The sequence below is a fragment of the Ranitomeya imitator genome, chromosome 1, assembly GCF_032444005.1.
Source record: "Ranitomeya imitator isolate aRanImi1 chromosome 1, aRanImi1.pri, whole genome shotgun sequence".
Classification (NCBI taxonomy): Eukaryota; Metazoa; Chordata; class Amphibia; order Anura; family Dendrobatidae; genus Ranitomeya; species Ranitomeya imitator.
The window spans coordinates 653,524,060-653,545,829 of NC_091282.1; the positions used below are offsets into that span (position 1 = coordinate 653,524,060).

The 21,770-nt window shown below is 44.3% G+C and overlaps 1 protein-coding gene across 2 annotated transcripts in view; it reads left to right on the forward strand.

The window, feature by feature from the left end:
- The window catches only part of LOC138639149 (sodium/potassium-transporting ATPase subunit alpha-2), a 64,067-nt gene that overhangs the window by 19,503 nt on the left and 22,794 nt on the right, over window positions 1-21,770 (forward strand). For both annotated transcript variants that reach the window (XM_069728737.1, XM_069728736.1), the window contains 15 exons: window positions 1,253-1,357; window positions 1,601-1,660; window positions 8,893-9,096; window positions 9,183-9,296; window positions 9,963-10,097; window positions 10,233-10,350; window positions 13,734-14,002; window positions 14,097-14,295; window positions 16,046-16,155; window positions 16,254-16,388; window positions 16,624-16,813; window positions 16,896-17,071; window positions 18,716-18,852; window positions 19,548-19,698; window positions 19,839-20,007. In XM_069728737.1, coding sequence (XP_069584838.1) covers window positions 1,253-1,357; window positions 1,601-1,660; window positions 8,893-9,096; window positions 9,183-9,296; window positions 9,963-10,097; window positions 10,233-10,350; window positions 13,734-14,002; window positions 14,097-14,295; window positions 16,046-16,155; window positions 16,254-16,388; window positions 16,624-16,813; window positions 16,896-17,071; window positions 18,716-18,852; window positions 19,548-19,698; window positions 19,839-20,007 — 2,272 coding nt within the window. The remainder of the gene's footprint in view (window positions 1-1,252; window positions 1,358-1,600; window positions 1,661-8,892; window positions 9,097-9,182; window positions 9,297-9,962; window positions 10,098-10,232; window positions 10,351-13,733; window positions 14,003-14,096; window positions 14,296-16,045; window positions 16,156-16,253; window positions 16,389-16,623; window positions 16,814-16,895; window positions 17,072-18,715; window positions 18,853-19,547; window positions 19,699-19,838; window positions 20,008-21,770) is intronic.

The following is a 21,770-nucleotide window of genomic DNA, read 5'->3' on the forward strand; positions in this document are numbered from 1 at the left end:
TCCACGGCTATTTCTAGTGTGTGTGATAGGATTAGGGGTTGCGGTCAGCAGAGCTCCCACATCCCAGAGCTTGTCTTGTGTCAGTTTAACTATCAGGTCATGCCGGGTGCTACTAACCACCAGGTCATAACAGAGATCCTCAGACTCCTTGTGAGACGATATGCTGGTGCGGTTGGCCCTGGGTTCCTCCTAATGCAGGACAATGCCAGGCTGGAGTGTGTCAGGAGTTCCTGCAAGATGAAGGTATTGAAGCTATGGACTGGCCCGCCCCAGACCTGAATCCGATTGAATACATCTGTGACATCATGTCTCGCACCATCCACCAACGTCACGTTGCACCACAGACTATCCAGGTGTTGGCAGATGCTTAAGTCCAGGTCTGGGAGGAGATTCCTCAGGAGACCATTCGCCGCCTCATCAGGAGCATGCCCGGGCATTGTAGGGAGATCATACAGGCACGTGGAGGCCTCACACACTACTGAGCATCATTTCCTTGTCTTGAGGAATTTCCACTGAAGTTGGATCAGCCTGTAACTTCATTTTCCACTTTGATTTTGAGCATCATTCCAACTCCAGACCTCCGTGGGATATTAGTTGTGATTTACGTTGATCATTTTTAGGTTTTATTGTTCTTAACACATTCCACTATGTAATGAATAAAAATTTATAACAGAAATATTGTGTTCAGTGATACCTAGGATGTGGGATTTTAGTGTTCCCTTTATTTTTTGAGCGGTATATATGAGTTTCACTTTTTGTATTGAAGAATTGAAATAAACTAACTTTTTGATGATATTCTAATTTAGTGAGAATTTTGGTGGCTCCGAAATACACAGAGGTGATCAACCTTTTCTCATGACCGATCCCACCACCTCGGACTATTTTTGTCCCACTATAGTCATGTTCTCACAGAACAAGCTGTCCTTGTGGAATTAGAACTGGTGGTCAGAGGAGTGAACTGACCTCGGGTCATGAACAAGAGGTGCGACTCCTACATCCAGGAGACCTAAAATAGCTAAACTAAACACAGCTGGTAAAGATATAAATCCTCCTGTATGTGATATGGAGTATGCTGATAGAACCTGGACATGTTCTAGTTTTCTCTTGCTCTGTACATAGTTATACCAGCTCTTTCGGTCTTTCATCTTAGTGTACATAATACTTTTTATCTTGTCCTCAGCTCAGACCTACACTGCATGGTCTGGGAACCTAACGGTCAATATCACCCCTCTTCTATCATCTCATGTTGTAGGAGGGTCGGGAGTACTCGCCTGCTGCAACCAATGCAGACAATGGAGGGGGCAAGAAGAAGCAGAAGGAGATGGAAATGGATGAGCTCAAAAAGGAAGTTAATATGGTGAGAAATACCCGGACTTGTGATACTTAATAGTGCGAAAGTAGAATCATGCCCCGGTGGTAATTTGTGGTGCTACAGTTTATAATTTTCCATGACTAGGACAATAGTTGTCACACTAGTCCTTAGATGGATTAGTATCTAGATAAGTCTCTTTACAAATATGTGCGCTCCTCCGCACGACATGTCCAATGCTGTCAGTTGCCTTTGTTTTAACAATGTAAATAAGTTACACTTTTTCGGCAGGATGACCACAAACTTTCGCTTGAGGAGTTGGCCCGAAAATATGACACCGACCTTGCCAAGGTAAGAATATGCGAGAAAGATTATTAAACCTACCGTAAATCTGTTCCTAATTACGATGCTGCAGGCTTATGTTTGACAAGTTTGCTTTAACATTTAAAGGGACCATTAACATAAATAGACCCCCTTTAAATGACAGCCAAACTTACAGATGTCATAACAATACTGGATCCTGCGAGTAAATATTGGTGGAATGGTAAGTTACATATGACAAAACACCTAAGCAACAAGGATATATTACTGCAGCATGCACTTTAGATAATCTGATTATGACTTGAGACATTGTTCTATCTATAGGATGGGCTTAATGCATAGCACTGTGCATCTTAAACAGTTCAAGTATAACACATGGTGACATCCATATGCTTTGAAGTGTCACTTTATCTCCAGTCTTTTGCAATATATGTCTATTCAATATACCGTATATACTCGAGTATAAGCCGACCCGAGTATAAGCCGACCCCCCTAATTTTGCCACAAAAAACTGGGAAAACTTATTGACTCGAGTATAAGCCTAGGGTGGAAATGCAGCATTTACCGGTGAATTTCAAAAATAAAAATAGATCATTATTTCCCCATAGCTGTGCCATATAGTGCTCTGCACCGTTCATATTTCCCCATAGCTGTGCCCCATACAGTGCTCTGCACCGTTCATTTTGTCCCATAGCTGTGCCCCATATACAATGCTCTGCACCGTTCATTTTGTCCCATAGCTCTGCCCCATACAGTGCTCTGCACCGTTCATTATTGTCCCATATCTGTGCCCCAAATATGCTCTGCACCGTTCATTATTGCCCCATATCTGTGCCCCATATATGCTCTGCACCGTTCATTATTGTCCCATAGCTGTGCCCCATATAGTGCTCTGCACTGTTCATTATTGCCCCATATCTGTGCCCCATATATGCTCTGCACCGTTCATTATTGTCCTATATCTGTGCCCCATATAGTGTTCTGCACCGTTCATTTTGTCCCATAGCTGTGCCCCATACTGTGCTCGGCACCGTTCATTATTGTCCCATATCTGTGCCCCATATATGCTGTGCACCGTTCATTATTGCCCCATATCTGTGCCCCATATATGCTCTGCATCGTTCATTATTGCCCCATATATGCTCTGCACCGTTCATTATTGCCCCATATCTGTGCCCCATATATGCTCGGCACCGTTTATTATTGCCCCATATCTGTGCCCCATATATGCTCTGCACCGTTCATTTTGTCCCATAGCTGTGCCCCATATATGCTCTGCACCGTTCATTATTGTCCCATATCTGTGCCCCATATATGCTCTGCACCGTTCATTATTGCCCCATATCTGTGCCCCATACTGTGCTTGGCACCGTTCATTATTGTCCCATATCTGTGCCCCATATATGCTCTGCACCGTTCATTATTGCCCCATATCTGTGCCCCATATATGCTCTGCACCGTTCATTATTGCCCCATATCTGTGCCCCATATATGCTCTGCACCGTTCATTATTGCCCTATATCTGTGCCCCATATAGTGCTCGGCACCGTTTATTATTGCCCCATATCTGTGCCCCATATATGCTCTGCACCGTTCATTATTGTCCCATATCTGTGCCCCATATATGCTCTGCACCGTTCATTGTGCCCCATAGCTGTGCCCCATATATGCTCTGCACCGTTCATTATTGCCCCATAGCTGTGCCCCATATATGCTCTGCACCATTCATTATTGTCCCATATCTGTGCCCCATATATGCTCTGCACCGTTCATTATTGCCCCATATCTGTGCCCCATACTGTGCTCGGCACCGTTCATTATTGTCCCATATCTGTGCCCCATATATGCTCTGCACCGTTCATTATTGCCCCATATCTGTGTTCCATATATGCTCTGCACCGTTCATTTTGTCCCATAGCTGTGCCCCATATATGCTCTGCACCGTTCATTATTGTCCCATATCTGTGCCCCATATATGCTCTGCACCGTTCATTATTGCCCCATATCTGTGCCCCATATATGCTCTGCACCGTTCATTTTGTCCCATATCTGTGCCCCATATATGCTCTGCACCGTTCATTATTGTCCCATATCTGTGCCCCATATATGCTCTGCACCGTTCATTATTGCCCCATATCTGTGCCCCATACTGTGCTCGGCACCGTTCATTATTGTCCCATATCTGTGCCCCATATATGCTCTGCACCGTTCATTACTGTCCCATATCTGTGCCCCATATATGCTCTGCACCGTTCATTATTGTCCCATATCTGTGCCCCATACTGTGCTCGGCACCGTTCATTATTGCCCCATATCTGTGCCCCATATATGCTCTGCACCGTTCATTGTGCCCTATAGCTGTGCCCCATATATGCTCTGCACCGTTCATTATTGCCCCATAGCTGTGCCCCATATATGCTCTGCACCATTCATTATTGTCCCATATCTGTGCCCCATATATGCTCTGCACCGTTCATTATTGCCCCATATCTGTGCCCCATACTGTGCTCGGCACCGTTCATTATTGTCCCATATCTGTGCCCCATATATGCTCGGCACCGTTCATTATTGTCCCATAGCTGTGCCCCATATATGCTCGGCACCGTTCATTATTGTCCCATATCTGTGCCCCATATATGCTCGGCACCGTTCATTATTGTCCCATATCTGTGCCCCATATATGCTCGGCACCGTTCATTATTGCCCCATATCTGTGTTCCATATATGCTCTGCACCGTTCATTTTGTCCCATAGCTGTGCCCCATATATGCTCGGCACCGTTCATTATTGTCCCATATCTGTGCCCCATATATGCTCGGCACCGTTCATTATTGTCCCATAGCTGTGCCCCATATATGCTCGGCACCGTTCATTATTGTCCCATATCTGTGCCCCATATATGCTCGGCACCGTTCATTATTGTCCCATATCTGTGCCCCATATATGCTCGGCACCGTTCATTATTGCCCCATATCTGTGTTCCATATATAATAATAATAATAATAATAATTTTTATTTATATAGCGCCAACATATTCCGCAGCGCTTTACAAATTATAGAGGGGAATTGTACATACAATAGACATTACAGCATAACAGAAATACAGTTCAAAACAGATACCAAGAGGAGTGAGGGCCCTGCTCGTAAGCTTACAAACTATGAGGAAAAGGGGAGACACGAGAGGTGGATGGTAACAATTGCTATAGTTGCATATTGCATATATGCTCTGCACCGTTCATTTTGTCCCATAGCTGTGCCCCATATATGCTCTGCACCGTTCATTATTGTCCCATATCTGTGCCCCATATATGCTCTGCACCGTTCATTATTGTCCCATATCTGTGCCCCATATATGCTCTGCACCGTTCATTATTGCCCCATATCTGTGCCCCATACTGTGCTCGGCACCGTTCATTATTGTCCCATATCTGTGCCCCATATATGCTCTGCACCGTTCATTACTGTCCCATATCTGTGCCCCATATATGCTCTGCACTGTTCATTATTGTCCCATATCTGTGCCCCATACTGTGCTCGGCACCGTTCATTATTGCCCCATATCTGTGCCCCATATATGCTCTGCACCGTTCATTATTGCCCTATATCTGTGCCCCATATAGTGCTCGGCACCGTTCATTATTGCCCCATATCTGTGCCCCATATATGCTCTGCACCGTTCATTATTGTCCCATATCTGTGCCCCATATATGCTCTGCACCGTTCATTGTGCCCCATAGCTGTGCCCCATATATGCTCTGCACCGTTCATTATTGCCCCATAGCTGTGCCCCATATATGCTCTGCACCATTCATTATTGTCCCATATCTGTGCCCCATATATGCTCTGCACCGTTCATTATTGCCCCATATCTGTGCCCCATATATGCTCTGCACCGTTCATTATTGTCCCATATCTGTGCCCCATATATGCTCGGCACCGTTCATTATTGTCCCATATCTGTGCCCCATATATGCTCGGCACCGTTCATTATTGCCCCATATCTGTGTTCCATATATGCTCTGCACCGTTCATTTTGTCCCATAGCTGTGCCCCATATATGCTCGGCACCGTTCATTATTGTCCCATATCTGTGCCCCATATATGCTCGGCACCGTTCATTATTGTCCCATATCTGTGCCCCATATATGCTCGGCACCGTTCATTATTGCCCCATATCTGTGCCCCATACTGTGCTCGGCACCGTTCATTATTGTCCCATATCTGTGCCCCATATATGCTCTGCACCGTTCATTACTGTCCCATATCTGTGCCCCATATATGCTCTGCACCGTTCATTATTGTCCCATATCTGTGCCCCATACTGTGCTCGGCACCGTTCATTATTGTCCCATATCTGTGCCCCATATATGCTTTGCACCGTTCATTATTGTCCCATATCTGTGCCCCATATATGCTCTGCACCGTTCATTGTGCCCCATACAGTGCTCTGCACCGTTCATTGTGCCCCATACACATACTCACCTTTCTTGCTTGCAGCTCCCACCGTCCGGTCCCGGCGCCTCCATCTTCCCGGCGTCTCTGCACTGACTGATCAGGGAGAGGGCGGCGCTCACACTATATGCGTCATCGCGCCCTCTGACCTGAACAGTCAGAGCGCAGACGCCGGGAAGATGGAGGCGCCGGGAAGATGGAGCGACGCCCGGCGGCTGGAACGCGGACAGGTGAATATAAAATACTTACCTAGTCCCAGCGATCGTGACGCTCACTCTGCCTGTCACAGCTGGTCTTCGGTGCCGCAGCCTCTTCCTCTATCAGCGGTCACCGGCACCTCCTATGGGAGGTGGAGCCGCTTATTCATTTTTCTAATGAGCGGTCCCACGTGACCGCTGAAGAGGGGAAGAACTGCAGCACCGAAGACCGTGGGACGGCAGGGGGAGCGCCAGGATCGCCGGGACTAGGTAAGTATACCTCAGCGCCCTCTCCCCCTCACCCGCCGACCCTGCCGCCCACCTTGACTTGAGTATAAGCCGAGAGGGGCACTTTCAGCCCAAAAATTTGGGCTGAAAATCTCGGCTTATACTCGAGTATATACGGTAATACATTAGTCTATTGAGACGACTCAGTATTTATCTATGATTGCTATCTTTGGAGGTTCTTTTATAGTGCACACCATGATGCAGTAAAGAGCATGCTTTTCATCTGATATACATGCACTGAGCACCGTTTTATCATATTACAGGAGCGCTTTTCTTTGTATTTTGATATGGACAATATTTAATGACATTGCTATATCTCACTCACCCATATTGAGATTATTGCATCTACACCTGTATATATTTTTTGTGAGGGCATATTTATGCTTCACTATAGAGACGCCCTATATCTGATTATCTGGGTGTATCTTTTTTAGTGTCTCATTATTTTTGTATTTTTGAGATTTTTTTCTTTTGTGTTTTTCTTGATTTTTTTGGGTTGTTTGGGAGTATTTTGGCACATTTCTTTATTTCTATCCTTATTTAAGGAATTTGTAGGGTTCCTAGGGTCAGTCGACGCGGAGTGGGGGCGCCTACCGTTTCACATTAGGGTGCCTACCCCCACTGTCAGGCAGGTTTCTTTCCCATAGGGATATTGTCAGATCTTTCTAGGGTTCCTTATTTAGGGAATTCTAGGGATTTTGAGGGTCGAGTCGACGCGGAGTGGGGGCGCCTACCGCAGAAAATTAGGGTGCCAACCTCCACTGACAGGCAGGATCCAGCATAGAGACGCCCTAGGACCTAATAGGTACACAATTTGTCTATTTAATTTATTATTATTCGTGTCATGATTAGAGATTTTTAAACTATTGCTTAATAAAGGTTATTTTTTAGGGATCCTTGTTGCTTAGGTGTTTTGTTTTTTCTAGGGTTCCAAGTTATCCCCTTTTCGTTTTTTTTTTAAGTTACATATGACCCTGCTCTTCACTTCCCATATTGCTTTGTGACTGGGCAACGGCATACTTCCAAAGGAGTCAGGTCCCACAGCTATCTGGTGCTGAGTGTCTCTTCCCCTGCAGAGCATCCACGTTCTGAGAACTCTGAAATCCTCTGCCATTGCTGGCCAAAAGTGACTTCCAGCAGTGGTTCTGCCAATAATTCCGCTTCTCTGCACAAAGCATATTTTAGGTGGTGATGGTGGGGGTTAGCGGCAATGTTCAGTCTTCATTACTTGGGTTAGACCACTGGAATTATGCAAGGGCTTCACATTCTATCGAGGATGCAAGATTTTGTTTTAGTTTTGTTCTGAACTAACTAAAAAATTTTTGTAGAACAATAGTCCTAGTTCCAACTTTTGACATAATGCTAAACTGCTCATATCTGTCTGTTTGCTGCTTATGCAGAGAGCAGTAGCTAATAACAAAGTTGTCTTGACGGCTACGTTCTAGACAGACAGCGACTAGACAGATGAGTGCTTAATAGTCACGGCTAGGGCTAGAACAGTGATAGGAGTAGCGCTAGGGATACAGCTATTGTAGTTTTAGCAGAAAGCTGAGAAAACTTGAGGCCAAATTGCAAACGTCGAGTAGATCAGTATCCAATAACTTTATTGTGTTGGGGATGTGACTCCACTAACGATGAATCGCTGCCACAGAACGGCAAGCAGCCTGCCGCTCAGCCAGAGATCTGTGTGAGCAGATCACATGCCCCAATTATCTCCCACCGCACACGATCCAAAGCCCCCACATTATACCCCGCATCACCGGAGAGGAGGACATGACACTACACTAGTCTGATTGCCATATGTGGAGTCGGGAAGGAATTTTTTTCCCCAAGGTGGAGCTTACTCTTTGCCACATGGGTTTTTTTTGCCTTCCTCTGGATCAACATGTTAGAGCATGTTAGGTTAGGCTATGGGTTGAACTAGATGGACTTAAAGTCTTCCTTCAACGTTAATAACTATGTATATATGTACATAGATAAATACCAGGAAAATTATAGACAAATAGACTAATAGCTTCTATAGAGCATCGAGGGAAAATGAAAGAACCTGTCGCAGGTGAAAATTGGCCCGGCCTGGTCTTATATTATATTATTATTTTATTTAGTGCACCCACTATGCTAATTTTTATGGTCTGTACAGGATTGTCTAAGAGCGTGTGTTTAAGCTGCATAAATACCCTATTAGCTCTACAAGTGAGATCAATGCACTTTCTCTCAAAATTTGGCTTTTATCAATGTCAAATTAATGGAATTTCTATGATTGATAATTTTGGCTATTTTATACTTTCTCACCAACCTTTTTCTTGCCTTGCTGACTTCTCACAGGGTCACACAAACACTCGTGCTGCGGAAATCCTGGCACAAGATGGCCCCAACGCACTCACACCTCCTCCTACCACCCCAGAGTGGGTAAAGTTTTGCCGGCAGCTGTTTGGTGGATTCTCCATCTTGCTGTGGATTGGAGCCATTCTTTGTTTCCTTGCCTATGGAATCCAAATTGCCATGGAGGACGAACCCATCCACGACAATGTTAGTATCATCCACATGTCAGAACATGCTTTCGTCTACATTTTCTGAAACTTCTCTCATAACTAGTCTCATCTGCCTTTCCTTAGCTCTATCTGGGGGTGGTCCTGGCCGCCGTAGTCATTGTCACTGGATGCTTTTCTTACTACCAAGAAGCAAAAAGTTCCAAGATCATGGACTCCTTCAAGAACATGGTGCCCCAGGTAATGGACTGGTTAGTGGAGTCACCTCAGCATGATATCTGTCCCTTCAAAGATTCCAAGTGTGGTCTGACATTTATGTCCTCAAAATAATTAAATTTCTGTGGCAATTTCTACCTCTGCATACTCAATGGCTATGCTCCTGGGATATATGCCATAGACGGGAAGAAGTTGTTAATTTGGATTGGTTTTGTTCATGGGGCGCCTGGGCAGTTAGATGGACCTCCATTTGACATATCCAAGTCAGGCAAATGTACTCTAGGCTTGACTTGGAGTCCTTGAATAGAAAATCCACCCATAAACCTGGCAGTGATTGCTATTTAGACATCACCAAGCCTCATGCTTTGTGTTTACACCCATGAAAAGGGAAGGACTAAGTTGTCTTAGCTTAGTCAAAATGATAGCACCAAAATACTACCTTCTCTAAGATCAGTTGACCTAGTGATGGCCTTCCACCAAAATGCTAGCCGATAAGGGAGTGACTGTCCTAATTGGGATGGTCTTGTGTTTGCTTTAGACATTGAGACATCCTTAAGAGTTTACCCTACAGAGAGGCATCAACCAATGTTTTCAAGGGTAAATCTATAGGCCAAGTGATAAAATAAAGCTTTAAAGCGTTGATTAGTATCTACCGTATGTGTCTCAAATTTTCACTTTACATTCTTCCAGCAAGCTCTTGTAATTCGCGAAGGGGAAAAGCTCCAGATTAACGCAGAAGCCGTTGTCGTTGGGGATCTGGTGGAGATCAAAGGAGGTGACCGAATTCCTGCAGACATCAGGATTATCTCATCCCACGGGTGTAAGGTAATTTCACTCACACCATATTCATCACTAGAGTCATATGGGATGTTCTGAGTGCTAGGAAGTTCCATCAGTAATCGAAAGAGCTCAGGTTCTTCTTCCGGTCTTAGCATTTTTTTTGTGATCCCTCCCTGCCAGGTGGACAATTCCTCATTGACTGGAGAATCAGAACCTCAGACACGCTCTCCAGAATTCACCAATGAAAACCCTCTAGAGACAAGAAATATCTCTTTCTTCTCAACCAATTGTGTGGAAGGTAAGAATGAAAAAGACTCCTACATGTGAAATCAATTTTGTAGATTGACTTATGGTTCCACAACATGGTGTCTGTAAGTAATAAAAGATTGCTTGAAAGATTTCAGTTCCATGTGGAGAAAAGAGTCCATCGAATCACCTGGGAAACCCAAATGAGCGAGCCTCCATATTTGTATTTTAATTCTATTTAGTTCTCTAAGGCTATGCACGCTCGTTGCGGATTTACTGCGGATCCGCAGCGTTTTTTCCGTGCAGAAACGCTGCAGAACCGCTTGTGATTTACAGTACAATGTAAATCAATGGGAAAATAAAAATGCTGTGCATATGGTGCGGAAAATTCCGCACGGAATCCGCAGCGGATTAAAAAAAGGACCATGTCAATTCTTTGTGCGTTTCTGCAGCGTTTCTGCACCCATTCCATTATAGGAAAACGCAGAGGTAAAAACGCATGAAATCCGCACAAAATCTGTAGCAAAGCCGCAGAAAAAAAACGCACAAAATCCGCAGAAAAACGCGCAGATTTTGACCTGCGTTTTCTGCCAAGAGATGCAGAACCTGCGCAGAAAATTCCACAGGCAAATCCGCAACGTGTGCACATACCCTAATAGGGTTAATTGCGTTTTTTTTTTTTTTTCTAAACTGGAAAGTCTCTAAGTTATCAGCTTCCAGACTAAGCCCCAAAATTATTAGATCCTTTAAAGGGACACTGTCACCTGAATTTGGAGGGAACAATCTTCAGCCATGGAGGCGGGGTTTTTGGGTGTTTGATTCACCCTTTCCTTACCCGCTGGCTGCATGCTGGCTGCAATATTGGATTGAAGTTCATTCTCTGTCCTCCGTAGTACATGCCTGCACAAGGCAATCTTGCCTTCCACAGGTGTGTACTATGGAGGACAGAGAATGAACTTTAATCCAATATTGCAGCCAGCATGCAGCCAGCGGGTAAGGAAAGGGTGAATCAAACACCCAAAAACCCCGCCTCCGTGGCTGAAGATTGTTCCCCCCAAATTCAGGTGACAGTGTCCCTTTAACCTTAAACTCTGATTCTTGAAAACCTAAATTACACCCCTGACTGGACCCCTAAATAATCTTACCTAGATCTCTAAATTACCAGATCCAAGGCCAGATCCATAATGTGAAGTTTAAAGAGTATTTTCATTTATTAGCCACTCCAAGCAAGACCACCAAATTATTATTACTTATTAGTCTTAAATTATGGGAACCTAAAATTATCAAACGTTACCGTAAGGCTATGTGCACACGTCAGGATTCTTTGCAGAAATTTCCTGAACAAAACCGGACTTTTTCCGCAGGAAAAATCCGTTTTTATCGCGTTTTTCTCACTTTTTTTTTCGCAGATTTTTTTTTTTTTTCCTGAGCTTCCCAATGCATTAATTAGCGGGAAATCCATGAAAAATCAGCAAAACTAATGAACATGCTGCGTTTTTACCGTGATGCATTTTCTTTGTGGAAAAAAACGCAATATGTGCACAAAAATTTTATCGTGTTTTTAGTGTGAAAAAACGCAAAAAATCCGGAACGTGTGCACACAGCTAAAGTAATCCAGACCAGATCCTTGAATTAGAGCTTTTGCTTTCAGTCCACAAAAACATAAATTATTAAACCCCAGACTATTCCCCAAAACTGTCATTGCCCAAACTCATAAATTTACCTAACCCAGAGGAGGCTCCTAAATTATCATAATTGCAATCTTAAATTCAAAACCGAAACAAGACATCAAATTTTCACATCCTAATTAACAGACCTCTAAATCAGACCTCAGAACAGACCAGTACATTTTCACACTGTAGACAAGATCCCTAAATAATCATAACCTTTGTCCTTAAAATACAAGACACTGAAACAGACCCCAAAATGATCATACTTTTTATTCTAAATCTGAAGTGAGACCAGACTCGTAAATTATTGACAGAGTGACAGAGCCCAATTTTAAAAATCTGACCAGTGTCACTTTATGTGGTAACTCTGGAATGCTTTGACAAATTCCACTGATTTTGAGATTTTTTTTTGTGACACATTATACTTTATGATAATGGTGAATTTAGGTTGATATGTTTTGTATTTATTTATAGAAAAAATATCAGAAATTTGACAAAAAGTTTAAAAAATTAGCAATTTTCAAACTGATTATCTCTTTAATTCAGATAGTCATACCATAGAAAAACACTAACAAATAACATTTCCCACATGTCGGCTTTGACTCAGCACCATTTGTAAAATGTTATTTGATTTTGTTTGTATTTTTGGAGGTTTAAAAATGTAGCAGTAATTTTTCATTTTTTCATGGAAATTTACAAAATTATTATGTTTAGGGACCTATCCAGGTTTGAAATGACTTTAGGGTCATATATAATGGAAAAACCCAAAAAGTGAAACTATTTTAAAAACAGCACCCCTTGACATATTGGAAACTGCTGTCGGGTAGTTTATTAACCCTTCAGGTACTTTTCAGGAATTAATGTAAAGTGACGTGACAAGAATGACAAAGTAGATTTTTACCACCTAAATGTCGCTAACTTCTGAACAGATTACTACACCCGTCAGACTCTATAAGGCCGCTATTTGCTTGTGAAATGCCATGACAAACATCAGGACCACACAATCATGATCTCAGGGTGCCGATGGGAATAAAGAGGGAGCCCCCACATTCTGTTAACCATTTATATGATGTAGTCACTATTGACAGCAGCATCTAAGGGGTTAAACAGATATGGACGGTGCCAACACTGATTGTGGCTGATGCAGCAAGTTGTCAGCTATAGTGTACAGCTGACAGCTGCTGGATTGTTACCTGTATGAGGATGCTATTCTCTTATAGCTCAGGCCAGTAAAAAGACGTATTGGCTGTCATTAAGGGGTTTAAGTTAGAATACCCAAACTCCTAATCCTAAATTATTAGACCTCTAAAACACCATACCTAAACCAGACTCCTAAATTGACATACTCCTTATCACTGTAAATTATCAGACACCCCCCCAAAAAAATAAATGTCAGACCCCAGACCCATCCTTTAAATTTTTAGCCTTTAGATCAGACCCCTAAAGTATTTGAACTCAGGAACAGACTCCCAAATGATCAGAACTAAGATTTGGCTCCTTAATTACCTTAGTTATAAGACCTTAGATAAGGCAGACCCCACCGTATTTACCAGTCTCATTCTCAATGGGTCCTCTTGACCTTTAGGTACTAATTACCCTAAACTCCTGACACTGCCTAGTGTGAGTATCTTGTGTGCTAGGCCACCCCGAGACTGCACACCCCATAGCAAATTATATAGTTGGTATTTTTGTCCTGGTAATGTAGCCCCCTTTGCTCATGAGACAAAAGATCTTGAATCACTCAGATTTCCTTCTTTATTTGTAGGGACAGCTCGAGGTATTGTCATAGCAACAGGAGACCGCACAGTAATGGGCCGTATTGCCACTCTGGCTTCAGGCTTGGAAGTAGGCCGCACTCCTATCGCCATGGAGATAGAGCACTTCATCCACATCATCACCGGAGTGGCTGTCTTCCTTGGAGTCTCCTTTTTCGTCCTTTCCCTCATCCTTGGCTATTCTTGGCTTGAAGCTGTAATATTTCTTATTGGTATCATAGTGGCTAATGTGCCCGAGGGTCTCCTGGCCACAGTCACGGTGAGGTGCAGACCTCTCTAGTCACTATTAAATAATATAGATGTGAAATAACAAGCTCAGTCCTATTTCATTGTCTTATATGGCTTCTTCATAGGTGTGCTTAACACTGACTGCTAAGCGGATGGCTCGTAAGAATTGCCTTGTGAAGAACCTGGAAGCTGTGGAGACTTTGGGATCTACATCAACAATCTGCTCTGATAAGACAGGAACCCTGACACAGAACAGAATGACCGTGGCACATATGTGGTTTGATAACCAAATTCACGAGGCAGACACCACAGAGGACCAGTCAGGTTTGGGAAATACTTGGTCATCACTTAAGGCTGGGATAATACATAATATCAATCGCCATTCTTTGGTTGGGGTCAGGGGTGGATTATCCATAAAGATACTGCAGGCTACCTGACCTAATTGTAAGGGTCACACAGACCAAGGGATTTCTTCACATCCCAAAACACCAGTGAAATGAAATCATTCTCATGTGTGGTGATCACCTCTTTGGACATCTTCCCTTCAAGTTGCATATTGTTCACATAAAAAATATGATACCCACAGATCTGGTAAGAGTATTTCCAGTAGAAGAAAATTAAACTTTAGTTTACTGGAGGTATTGATGGACAGTGTATACAGTTAATATCCGGTACATAACTTGGTAAACTTCAGGCATTTATTACATACTAGATGGTGGCCCGATTCTAACGCATCGGGTATTCTAGAATATGTATGTAGTTTATTTATGAAGATTTCAGAATAATGTAATGAATACTCAGGATTTGGCCGGCCAGGTGCGACCAATTAGCGAAGGGTGGTTCAAATCTCGCGCCAATTCGCGGCCGGACTGCGTCTGTCGCTGATTGTTCACGGCCGGCCGGGCACGACCAATCAGTGAAGCCAGCGTGAGCTCCAGGTTTTTGAGGGCCCCGGGCGAAAGAGTCTCACAGCCCACGTAGCATATAACACAGCCCACGTAGTATATAGCACAGCCACGTTGTATATAACAGCCATGTAGTATATAGCACAGCCACGTAGTATATTGCACAGCCACGTAGTATATTGCATAGCCACGTAGTATATAGCACAGCCACGTAGTATATAGCACAGCCCACCTACTATATTGCACAGCCATGTAGTATATTGCACAGCCACGTAGTATATAGCACAGCCCACATAGTATATAGCACAGCGACGTAGTATATAAAACAGCCCACGCAGTATATAACACAGCCCATGCACTATATAACACAGCCCACTTAGTATATATCACAGCCCACATAGTATATAGCAATGTGGGCACCATATCCCTGTTAAATAAAGAATGAAAATAAAAAATTGTTATATACTCACCTTCCGGCGGCCCCCGGATCCAGCCCAGGCGTTTAGCGATGCTCCTCGCGACGCCCCGTTCCCAGTAATGCCTTGCGGCAATAACCCGCACTTCTTATCCTTTGCTATCTTGGGGTCTCCACAAATTCACAGTTATACCTTCCTGGGCTCTCGGATTCATACCATCTGTGGCTGAGCTCTCCATCCTCTCTACTTTATGTTCCTTGGCACCAAGGATGTTCTGACTGTATCCGCCACGTTTATATTTCGGTTGTTAGGCTTTCTACAACTGTTCTTCCTTCTTGACCTACAGTTTTCACACTCCCTCTGCAATTGTTCTCAGTTCTCACTAACCAAACTAACTAGACCTTCCTAGCAAACATCCCTTATGTTCCCGAAACTGCTCAATGTTGTAGGGTTTGGACTCTAATAGTTCTTCACTGCCCTTCTATCTGCAGTGTTATGTCCTCTTTTCCCTAATATCCTGGCATTCTAGCAATGATTATGCGATGATGTATAAAATCATGAAATCATAGTAATTTCCATCAGTGTAAAAAATAAAGCTCTTGGTATACTGCCATAAACAGTTGCATCAGACATCAACATACAGACATTACAATAGCGCAACACACCACAGCATTGAGTCATAATAGTAATATCTTCAGGGGTGCCAACAATCATCCTCTTCTTTACATGATCACCAATTGTTTTGCCTTTTAGGAGCCACCTTTGATAAGCGATCTCCTACCTGGACTGCTCTGTCTCGAATCGCTGGACTTTGTAACCGTGCTGTGTTTAAAGTGGGTCAAGAAAAGATTCCCATCTCCAAGGTGAGGTGTTAATAAAAGGATTGATGTGAGATCGATAAATTATTGGAGCTACTCAGACAAAGGATGGATAATCAGCTTGTCACATTATCTCTGTGCAGCGGGACACCGCTGGGGATGCATCTGAGTCTGCTCTTCTGAAGTGTATCGAGCTTTCCTGTGGTTCAGTGAGGAAGATGAGAGACAGGAACCCGAAAGTGGCAGAGATCCCCTTCAACTCGACCAATAAATATCAGGTTAGTAGTTGATGCAGATGAAAACATTACTGTGTCAGACCTGATGATTCTAAGATATAGTGCCATTGGGCATACTCTGAACATTCAGTAAGATCTAGATATCTACTTTCATACCTTGCAGGTGGCCAGTGGTGGCCCACTACATGGAGGATGTAGTTGTAGTTGTATAGTTGAATAGTTGTAGTTGATTATGAGGCTATGACCTCACAAAACATTGTTTTTCTTACTTCTATAGTTATCTGTTCATGAACGTGAGGACAGTCCTGATAGCCACCTGCTGGTCATGAAGGGGGCACCCGAAAGAATCCTGGACCGCTGTTCGTCCATTATGTTACACGGAGAGGAACAACCATTGGATGAGGAGATGAAAGAAGCCTTCCAAAATGCCTACTTTGAGCTTGGAGGACTGGGCGAAAGGGTCTTGGGTAGACATCTTTGATTTTACTGATTTAACAAGATCACAAAGCTAGAAATGCCCATTTTATGACTTTACTCTGTTTCCTCTAGGGTTCTGCCACACCCATATGCCCGCTGACACCTTCCCACGTGGATTTAAATTTGACACTGATGAAATTAACTTCCCCATTACCAACCTGTGCTTCATAGGACTTATCTCTATGATAGATCCGCCTAGAGCTGCTGTACCGGATGCTGTTGGCAAGTGCCGCAGTGCTGGCATCAAGGTAAACTTTTCAGAAAAACTGAAACATGATGATGCTTCATAGGGTATTATACTGGTGTGACTACCAAGGTGGTTGTACAGATGTTGGCTAGAGATACACCTACTGTTCTGGCATGGACCCCGAACACGGACTTCACCAGGAAGTCTGTTTTACTGTGCTGTTCAGCACCCCGAAGACCGGGTGTTTCTCGCACTGTCATCTACATGACTGCACAAAAAACACCGGTGGCTCTTATTGGCGGTAAGATTAATACCACCAGTTAGAGCGAAACGGTTTCCATGCTGTCAGATGACAGCGTTAGTTCTCAGCTCTGATTGGAGTTAAAAAGTTTACCTTCCACACTGGCGTCAGCTGATGGGACTACTTCTGCCATCAGCCTACGCCTTCTGTCGCTAATAACAGCAACAGCAGGCAGCAACTGATGGGACAATTCATCAGCCGGCACCTGCGCTATAAATAAATAAAAAAAGAAACAGTTTGAGTTCCCCTGTATTTTTGATTACCAGCCAGGCAAAACTCACAGCTGGGGGCTGCAAACTTTAGCAAGGCTGGTTATCAAGAATAGAGGGATATCCATGCCTTTTTTTAAATTATTCAAGTAAATAATTTAAAAAAACTGCTGGGGGTTGGTATATTCAGATTGGTAAGGGGCCATGGAAATTGGCCCCCCCAGCCTAAAAATAGCTTGCAACCGCCTCAGAAAAGGCACATATATTAGATGCACCAATTTTGTTTCTTTGCCCGGCTCTTCCCACTTGCTCTATAACGGTGGCAAGTGGGATTCATATTTGTGGGGTTGATATCACCTTTGTATTGTCTGGTGATATCAAGCCCATGGATTAGTAATGGAGAGGCTTCTATAATACACATATCCATTACTAATCCTACAGTATAGTTACAGTACATGGTGACTACAGACACAGCCAGAATAAAGTCTTTCATTTGAAATAAAAAAAACACATTTTTACTATTTTATTTAAAAATAAAAAACACTGTTATACTCACCTAATGCCTAATTCAACTGAATCCCTCATCTCCTGTAAGAAAACAAAATTAAAAAACAACTATATGCCTTACTTATCCGTTGATCTGCCCACACAGTAATCCATGTCTGGGAATAAACATTTTGAACCCGGACGGTGTAAAGATGCGACCGTCCAGGCTGAGAACCACTGGGGAATGAGCTGCTGCAAGCACAGCCTCAGTGACTAGCGGCGACATCATCGAGGTTACCTCCAGACACTGAGGCCGCATTCCCAGCCGACTTTGGTGAGATCATCGCTAGCACCATAAGAATACTCCCACTAGCACCCTACTCCTGCTGTTATTAGCAGCAGGAGGCGTAGAGTTATACAAGTAGTAGTCCCATCAGCCGGTGATCAGAGATACATTTTTTGGACATAACAGCGTGGTAAACACTGGATGTTGGGGCCCCCCACCCAAGTGAATGAGGTCTGGGTTTGGGTACTGTTCTTGTACCCGAACCAAACTTTAACTGTTCGACCAGACCCAAACATCCCGGGATTCGTCCATCGCTAATGATGACCTACTCGTTGGTGGAGTGGTCCCTACCAGTAGACAAGAGGCATAGGAGATTGGAGAAGTGACCTTTCGTTTGGAAACACTGATGCACATATGTTCCAGGTCATCATGGTAACTGGAGACCATCCCATTACTGCCAAAGCGATTGCCAAAGGTGTCGGTATCATCTCCGAAGGAAATGAGACAGTAGAAGATATTGCAGATAGGCTTAACATCCCAGTAAGCCATGTCAATCCCAGGTGAGTCATATTCGAGAGTTCAATGAACAGTGTGCAGTGCAATAAAGGGTCTGACCCCAAGGGTGCAGTACAAGATTTGACCACTAGTATGCAGTACAGGGTATCACCACAAGGGAGCACTGCGGTGCTGTACAGGGGCTGACCACCAAGCCGTAGTGCCATATAGGGGCTGACCACCAGGCAACGGTGCAGTACAGGGGCTTGACCACCAGACAACGGTGCAATACAGGGGCTGACCACCAGGCGGCAGTGCCGTACAGGGGATGACCACCAGGCAACGGTGCCATACAGGGGATGACCATCAGGTGGCGGTGCTGTCTAGGGGCTGACCACCAGGCAGCGGTGCTGTAATGGAAGCTGTACTACAGGTCACCCCCTGTAAAATAATGTCCCATTGAGCTGATGGTTAATGTTATCTTTTAAGAAAGTTCACCGGGAGCAGGCTATTGTTAACTATGATCACTGGTATACGGTGATTTTAGTGCTAACAATGTCTGAACAGTTTTATATTAAGTTTATGGAGCAGAGTAAGAATATGGCTTAGGTGTTGCCATACCCTAAATCCACTCAAAAAAAACATGTAGCCCTGTGAGCTATTAGCTGCTCCAACATGAATTGTTTCCAATCACTGGCATGGCAATGTTACATTATATAGACCATGTCTGTAATATAACCAACTTTTATCATCTTTCCAGGGAAGCCAAAGCTTGTGTGGTCCACGGCACGGACCTGAAGGACATGACCTCGGAGCAGCTGGATGACATACTGAAGAACCACACAGAGATCGTATTCGCTCGGACGTCGCCACAGCAGAAGCTGATCATCGTGGAGGGTTGTCAGAGACAGGTGAAGTGTGGAGGAGGAGAACTTTAAGTCACATTTTTGGCAACTGACCTTCACAAAATGTTCCAATGTCATTCACGACCCTCATAATGTCCAAATTTATGGGATGCCAGCACCATAACTCAGTATTCTCTCCTCCGCAGGGTGCTATAGTGGCGGTGACAGGAGATGGTGTCAATGACTCCCCAGCCCTGAAGAAAGCAGATATTGGGGTGGCCATGGGCATAGCAGGCTCCGACGTTTCCAAGCAAGCAGCAGACATGATCTTACTGGACGATAACTTTGCTTCCATTGTGACCGGAGTGGAGGAAGGTTTGTAAAATCACAATCCATGAAAAATAATGAATGGCTGACAGCAGGGAACAATTTATTGCATTTATCTACATAGGAAATGAAGATTAGAGCCCCAGAAATCAGGGCCTAGCATACAATGTCCTATTGGTGCCCACAGGTTGGTACAATTCACCGATTGCCGTCTTTAAGCCAAACCTGACATTCGCCACCCCCTGGATTAGTGATTAGCTGCCAGTACTCCATCTTATGATGGAACATCCCAGTGTCACGCACAAAAAGGCCTACTGGAAACCTTACATCTGGGAGGTTTCAGAGGACTTTCTCAACTGTGGGAACATTTCCCTTTTTTTCAAACAGTCAAGGAGATTTCCCATTTTTATGGGAGCCTCACTAATACCTTGGTAGCTCAAGTGGGGTGAAACTTCTGAGCGGGCCCTTGTTACAACTACGATGGCGCACCCCAATAGTGAGTATAGGGGAAGCTCGGCAGATGGCCAGGCTGAAAATACATCTCTATACAAAGACCAGAACTGATATTACCGCCATACAGTGACATATAGTGGTAGACAACAGTCCTGCACAACATACAAGTTATTGCAGGACAGTTATATATTATTACAGCTGACGTTCTTTCTGATGGAGTCACACACTTTTTACGTCTTTTCCATCTGGCCCAGACCAACATGACGACTTCTCCAAGACTCGGCTGCACAGATTACAACATGCACAATATGGTGGGCCCACAGCTACCCTATGCACAGTATAGTGGGCCAAGAGCTCTCCTATGCACAGTATGGTGGACCCACAGCTCCTCTATGCACAGCATGGTGGACCCACAACTTCCCTATGCACAGTATGGTGGGCCCACAGATCCCCCATGCAGTATGTTGGGCCCACAGCATCCCTATGCACAGTATGTTGGGCCCACAGCTCCCCTATGCACAGTATGATGGGCCCACAGCTCCCCTATGCACAGTTTAGTGGGCCCACATCTCCCCTATGCATAGTATGGTGGACCTACAGCTCCCCTATGCATAGTATGGTGGAGCTACAGCTCCCCTATGCATAGTATGGTGGAGCTACAGCTCCCCTATGCATAGTATGGTGGACCTACAGCTCCCCTATGCATAGTATGGTGGACCTACAGCTCCCCTATGCATAGTATGGTGGACCTACAGCTCCGCTATGCATAGTATGGTGGATATACAGCTCCCCTATGCATAGTATGGTGGACCTACAGCTCCCCTATGCATAGTATGGTGGACCTACAGCTCCCCTATGCATAGTATGGTGGACCTACAGCTCCCCTATGCATAGTATGGTGGAGCTACAGCTCCCCTATGCATAGTATGGTGGACCTACAGCTCCCCTATGCATAGTATGGTGGACCTACAGCTCCGCTACGCATAGTATGGTGGAGCTACAGCTCCCCTATGCATAGTATGGTGGACCTACAGCTCCGCTACGCATAGTATGGTGGAGCTACAGCTCCCCTATGCATAGTATGGTGGACCTACAGCTCCCGTTCCCTATGCACAGTATGGTGGACCCACAGCTCCCTCATGAACAATATGGTGTGCCCACAGCTCCCGTATGCACAGTATGGTGGACCCACATGTCTCCTATGCACGGTATGCCCACATTGCTCCCTCAAACACAATAAACTAACACTCTCACTCTATATAATGGCCCCCACACACTCCCACACTGTATAATGGTCCTCAAATTAGCTCCAACACTATATAATGACTCCCACAGTAGCCCCCACAATCTTTGATGGA